General features: G+C 35.2%; 1 protein-coding gene across 1 annotated transcript; it reads left to right on the top strand.

The window, feature by feature from the left end:
- Positions 1 to 456: 456 nt before the first annotated feature.
- Positions 457 to 2,710, top strand: LOC109011420. Its single transcript, XM_018992631.2, has one exon. The coding sequence runs from the start codon at positions 1,065 to 1,067 to the stop codon at positions 2,403 to 2,405; it is 1,341 nt and encodes a 446-aa protein (XP_018848176.1). The 5' UTR covers positions 457 to 1,064; the 3' UTR covers positions 2,406 to 2,710.
- The last annotated feature ends 4,206 nt before the right edge of the window (positions 2,711 to 6,916 follow it).

The raw sequence follows: 6,916 nt of genomic DNA, 5'->3' as shown, positions 1-6,916 counted from the left end.
AAAAGATCTTGATTCTTGGAGATAATCTTTTATTTTTGGATGAGGAATCTAGTGCTAATTGTCTCACATGGCGTATTAAAGACTCAAATCCATATCAAGATTGGCACAAGCTCAAGATTATAAAAAGGAACAAAAAATAAAAAAAGAAAATCAAAAGTGGACCATAACCTTTCAAGTGCCTTATAATATGCTTAAGAAATTTAAGCACTAAGTCTCACATACATGAACTTGGCCTAGATGACCATTTTTTTATCAAACAAGTAGGATATTAGCCACCCCCAATTTGTGTTAAAAGTATCATATTATATTAAATATGAACATTGTCTTTGCTCTTAATTTTGTTGTTATTATCTATAGAGAGAATTAAATTAGAGGGAAAACGTAAAATATGTGTCATATTGGACCCACCGAATCTTTCCATACATTGAACCAGCTAAAGCCCACATTGGCTTTCCGCCTTAAACCATATAGGCGAGAGGAGACAAGACAACCAGCGTATCGTAGAACATATAAAGAGCCACCGCCGGACTGGCTAGATCTTCGTTAACTCGCTTTGTTTTCGATATAGAAGATGTTTTTCGTGAACTTGTACCCTGGATTCTCGGCTTATTTACCGGGTGTTCTGCCTGTTGCTTTTTGGGGTTGAGCAACTTGAAGATTTGGCGCAGATAAGTATTTCTGGCTTCTCTGTGAATGAATTCTTAGGATTGGTTGTTTTTGTTTGTCTCGAGTTTGTCGGGTGATTTTATTTGCTGCTGGTTTTGGTGAATGATTTGGGTGGGTTTCTATGTCGGTATATGAAGATTTTACATATTTTGTGGGCTTTGTGATTGGTATTGAGGTTTTGGAAGTGGGTTTCTATTCTGGTTTGATCTACAGGGGAAATGGGTTTGCTTGCTTGATAATTTGAATAGTCCCAGGAAGGTTGTACAAGTAAATTGAAAATGCTCTAGGAAGGAGAGTCCATGGAGTTTATACGAGTGGCTTCGACAGAGTGGGAAAGTCAGATGAACTAGGGTTATAGGGTTTATGGGTCTGATTTGAATTGTTGTTGGGAACAAGCAATGGAAGGAAATTTATCACAAGGAGGCATGATTACAGGTGGCGCTTCCTATGGAGGGTTTGACTTGCAAGGATCAATGAGAGTTCATCATCAAGCACAACACCCACATACAATACATCACCATCAATCTCGACCTGGCCAAGGAACTTCCGTACACCCGTCGGTTCATGTGGGGCTTCCACTTTCAATGGGATCTATACAAAACTGTGATCAAACCATTCCAGTGGCAGATTTCAATAGTGGAGAGCGGAGCAAAAACTCAGCGAGTGATGAGGATGAGCCAAGTTTTACTGAAGAGGGTGTTGATGGTCTTAATGAAGGAAACAGAGGGAAGAAGGGATCGACGTGGCATCGTGTGAAGTGGACTGATAAGATGGTGAGGCTTTTGATTACTGCTGTTTCTTATATAGGTGAGGATGCTGCTTCAGATTGTGGTGGTGCGGGCAGAAGGAAATTTGTGGTACTACAAAAGAAGGGTAAGTGGAAATCTATCTCAAAGGTTATGGCTGACAGGGGTTATCATGTTTCCCCTCAGCAGTGTGAGGATAAATTCAATGACCTCAACAAAAGGTATAAGAGGCTTAATGATATGCTTGGGAGGGGCACTTCTTGCCATGTTGTGGAGAACCCGGTGCTTTTGGATGTGATTGATTACCTGACAGAGAAAGAGAAGGATGATGTGCGAAAAATACTAAGCTCAAAGCAGTTATTCTATGAAGAGATGTGTTCTTACCATAATGGTAACAGATTGCATCTGCCTCATGATCCAGAATTGCAGAGTGCATTACATTTGGCTCTTAGAAGTAGATATGATCATGATAACGATGAGGCAAGGAGGCACCAACATGATGATCTCGATGAAGATGATCAAGATATGGAAACTGATTATCGTGATGACTTTGAAGAAAATCATGCTTCTCATGTGGATAACAGGGGCATCTATGGAGTGTTAGGGTCAGCGAAGAAATTGAGACAAGTGCGTGCTCATGAAGATGCTAGTTTTGGGAATTCCTTGAATTCCCAGGATTACAACAAAATTACTTATTCTCCTTCACAAATTGCCCAAGCTGATATGAATCAAGCCTTGCCTGACAGCACGAGACCAGCTTGGTTACAAAAACAGTGGATTGAATCTCGTTCACTTCAGTTAGAAGAACAGAAGCTACACATTCAAGTTGAGATGTTGGAATTGGAGAAACAGCAGCTCAAATGGCAGAGATTTAGCAGGAAAAGAGACCGTGAGTTGGAAAAGCTGAGGATGGAAAATGAGAGGATGAAACTTGAGAATGAACAAATGGCACTAGAATTGAAGCGGAAGGAAATGAGTGCTGGCTTTAACTAGTTAGCTGGTCTTGTCGAACTTTAATTAGGCAATAGGTACATACTTGCTAGAGTCTCCTTCTGCTACTAGTAAGCTGCAGTTTGTTTTCAAGGGGAGTACCACATATTGGTTTGGGAAACCTTGTTAACTATGATGCTGCCTTCCTATCCTCTGTAAATGTGGGATTATGACAATACCAATGGCTTATTCTCATTCATTGCCTAAAATGAAATGGTATTGCCTGTAGTTGAAGAGTTATGTGGCTAGCATTTCCTGTTTTTACTTTTTAAGTTTCGATATTTAATACTATATGTATGTTGTTGTTACTCTTCATGAAATTCAGATAATATGTTTTTTATTTGAATAACTGTTCTCTGTGGTAACTTAAGAAGACTATAATATAAATATTTAAATTGTGGCTTTGACCCACATGCATATATAGGTAGGATGATTATGGCTCCAAGGATTACTCAGTAGGACAATTATGATTGCAAGCAGGAGCTCAGGCAATAACGATATGAGATTACCCTTTATAGATATGACTATTGATGCACTGTCAGCCATTTATAGGGTGGAATCTTGCTTTTGGATGCTGTTCTATATAATTTTGAAATTCAAACACCAATTAACACAAGGTTTACATCAATACGCCAACGTGCCATTATCAGATTATAGACCATACTAGTTGTTCTGGGTTAGGTGTGCAGTGTTATGCTTGTTATGCATACTAATGACAATACTTGCCCGCACATTGCTGGTTAGCTAGAGACCACTGTTCTCATTTAGCGTGTGCTTCTCTATGAAATATTGCAACTTGTTCTTTCATGTAACTGTATAGAATACCAAACTAATTACACCCTTCTCCTGAAATGTCATCATCTAGCCTCTCTCTCTCTCTCTCTCACACACACACACACACACACACATACACAGAGATGCGCACGTGTGCATATATGAATAATCATTCTCAGCATTCGAGTTGTCTCTATGAAGCATGTTCTTGGAGCCTAACTCGTTGGCCATTTGAACTTGTTTGTTGATCAACAGTTTATGCATCCACACTTGTCGTATAAATACAACTTGGCTTGTAACATCTCCATCAGTTCTAACATGGGTATTAAGCTAGAAATCACATGCACTTCTTATCTATCCTAGTATCCTGCATTTGTTTTATATCCAAATTGAACAAATAAAAGAAACTGGGAAGAAATTGTAAATAGATAGTTGCTCTTGATTCTGAAAGTGAAAACTGCAGCTCAATAATTGGATAAAGCTAGATTTTGCAAATGGTCTGTAATGGCTTTAGTAAATGATCAAATATCTGGCGATGTGGTTTGTGGGGTATATGATGTGCGAACTCTTAGGCCTCATTTGAATGTTGAGATGAGATGAAAAATTTGTGAATAGTAGTGAAATGGTTTGTGAATAGTAGTTAGATGATTTGAGTTAAGGTGTTTTATGGGGTTTTGGGAAAGAAGAGAGGAAAAATTGAATAAAAATGTTATAAAATTAAAATATTATTAGAATATAATTTTTAAATATAATTTTTGTTCTGAGATTTGAAAAAGTTGAATTGTTTTTTGTGTTTTGTTTGGAAGTCTAATGAAAAATTTGTAATGATTAGGTAATGATTAAATGAAAAAGTTGAAGATTTGAAATTGAAAAGTGTTTATGTTTGAGTGATATTCGAGATGAAATGAGAGATTTCTCATCTCATCTCAACATCCAAATGAGCCATAGACTCTGTCCACTGTTTGTAAACCTGCTATTTGACAGGATTTTATGAGAAGATTATTATTTTCTAAATCTAGCTTGAATCTAACTCTGAAGTGACCTAGGTTGTTTATGTGGTTCAACATGACAGGTAGCTGAATATAGGAATAGATTTATACTTTCAGATAATTCTTTTTTTCTCCCGTATATTTGTTTGAAAAAGAAATGTATTGCACTTGGATTTTTTCTTACCGGTAGAAGTTATTTTCCAAGGATTTATATTTTACTTCATGCAGCTACGTTTGATGGTGCTGTAAGATTTACTTGACTTCTCTTCAAACTTCTGTTTGTAGCAGAAGGAAAGGGGTGGTTGCAGTTTGTAATAAAACAAACTCCCTACTATACTTGAATTTTTTCTAGAACATCCATAAACCCCCATCTTACATGATGTGTATTGGTTTATTGTATGTTTACTCACTGATATGAACTGTAATTAGCAGCTGTCACTTGATTCATAGACTACAAAAGTTGGTCTGCGGTTGATCAGTTTTAAGTATTTAGTAATTAGAGTTAGTTATTCAGTAGGATTTAATATTTATTGATCCTGTGCAAACTGAAAGTATTATAATCCCATCAGACAGCCTCAAGCAGCAAACCGCCTTCCCCAGAATGATGTTGTTAGTTTTTCAGTATGTTGGCACTCTTATGCTACTTGATGTCTTCATTTAATCCCATTTCTATTTTCACTGGTTACGGAAAAAAGTATTATTGATTGCTATTAACTGACATTTTAATGCTATATAAAAACTGTTGGTTCTTCAAGATTGGACCATTAGAGGACTGTGAAAGGGAAGACTCTGATACCCTTTTTTCTTATAATCTGTGTTTCTTTCGTTTCAATTCTTGTCATGTAATTGCCTACTTTTCTAAAGTTCCATGAGATATGCATCTGCTTATTACTAATCTTTGGGCTTAATGTTTGGTTAAATATTTGAGGGGGATTCATATTAGTAGTGATTCAGGTTCTTTACTGCTGGGAGACTCATGTCTAGGTCTGTCACCAGTTGATATGAGATAGAATAGGTGTCAATCTTGCCCAGTGAGGCATGTTTTCAAGATGAGAAATGATATTTATAGTCTTAAGGTGTGTGTAAACCCGCGCACTTCTTTTGAAAAATATAGATAAATCTGATATCCACATGAGAAAATCATTTTTTTAATGATAGATCTCATTTTTTTTTTTTGAAAAAAATATTTAAAACTTGCATAATTTAAGACTATATCTAGCATTACTCTTTTTAGCATGATCAAGATAATCCTGTTTGTTTTCTGCAGCTACATAGCACGGTTCATTATCCTGGTAAGTGTCACTACCCTAGCATTTAAGGACACTATTATTACTACTAGAAAATAATTTCTGAATTGATGACCAGGTACTTACAAAATAACTTGAGCAGTTGGGTTTTAGGGTAGCATTAGTTTCCATAATTGAAGTAGGATTAGAGTCTTGTCCACGTGGGCCTTTTGGAAGATAGCACACAAGGTGTATTAACAGAGCACACTTTCAAAACTTTAATGGCAAAAGCTTATCCTGTTATCCATTTTAAGAGTCTTAACATCAGAGATCAAGTGGACAGAAGTAAAAATGGGAAAAAACAAAAAAAAAAAAAAGAAAGAAAGAGAAAAGCAGAGAAGTGGACGTGAGAGGAACGTGGTTTTTTGTTACTACTCTCTCACTTTCTTCCCCCATTGTAAGTTGTTGTTTGTGGCACATGGGGGCCTCCCCACCCTCCTTTGTTCATTGCGGTCTTTTTTTTTTAATGCTTTCTTTTTGCCCCCACATCATGAGGGGTCGTCCTCTTCACATTAACCGACCGTTTTAAATATAAGAAGAAAAAAAAAAAAAAAAATTCTATTTGTAAGTATATGCTTATTGATATACGAAATATAATACTGTTGAAATAGAAGTCTGTTACATCAGATACTGTAAGAGCATTGGTATTGATTTCATCAAAAGTCTAGTCAAATGTAAAATATAATGAATTTCATCAAAAGAGAGCTGCATTAGATTAGCCAAAGAGATAAATGTTAAACTTTGAGTTACAGTAAATTTATAGGTTTCTTCAAATTTGAAAAGCTACTATTCACTCATCAAATCTATTTTTTATTCACTTTTAATCTCCAATGATTCTTTTTATTCACGTTTAATCTCTAACTATCTTGTAATAATAATGTATGAATTAAATTAAATTATTAATTAACATATGATTAGTGTAATTATAAAATATGAAAATAAAATAAAATAAAATATTATTATTAAAAAAAAAATATTATATTATTATTATGAGGAATTCAATAATTAATTTAATATAAAATTATAGATAAAAAAGTTTTAAATAGTGTGTTTCCACACCAACTTATAAAATAGTTACTTAAATTATCTCTCGGGATCGTTTACGTCTTTACCACGTGTGACATCGTTTTGTGGCCGCACATGCTTCCATGTTCCAATGATGTACTACTTAAGTGGCATTTTGCCATGATAGGCAAACTCTAAGAGGCTTTAAAAATAAATATTATTACTAGCAAAATCTATGCACGTGGTTATGATTGCTTGCAATTCACTCCCAAATTAATATATATATTGTTGTAATTTACTCCAAGATATAAGCTTTATGTTATACGTACGGTTGAAGGATTCTTGCAAGAAAAATAAATAAATAAATAAATAAATATGGATTAAATCAGCAAGTATGGAAGGTTCTATCTACCCTAAGTGTAGAAAACAAGGAAGGAATTGTTAGAGAAAATTAATCCTT

This window comes from Juglans regia, chromosome 6 (assembly GCF_001411555.2).
Source record: "Juglans regia cultivar Chandler chromosome 6, Walnut 2.0, whole genome shotgun sequence".
Taxonomy (NCBI): Eukaryota; Viridiplantae; Streptophyta; class Magnoliopsida; order Fagales; family Juglandaceae; genus Juglans; species Juglans regia.
Note: the sequence above shows the minus strand (reverse complement) of the source record. Positions and strands in the feature narration are given on the sequence as shown.

Coding starts and splice junctions, on each gene's coding strand:
- LOC109011420 (XM_018992631.2), top strand. CDS start 1,065: ATGGAAGGAAATTTATCACAAGGAGGCATGATTACAGGTGGCGCTTCC.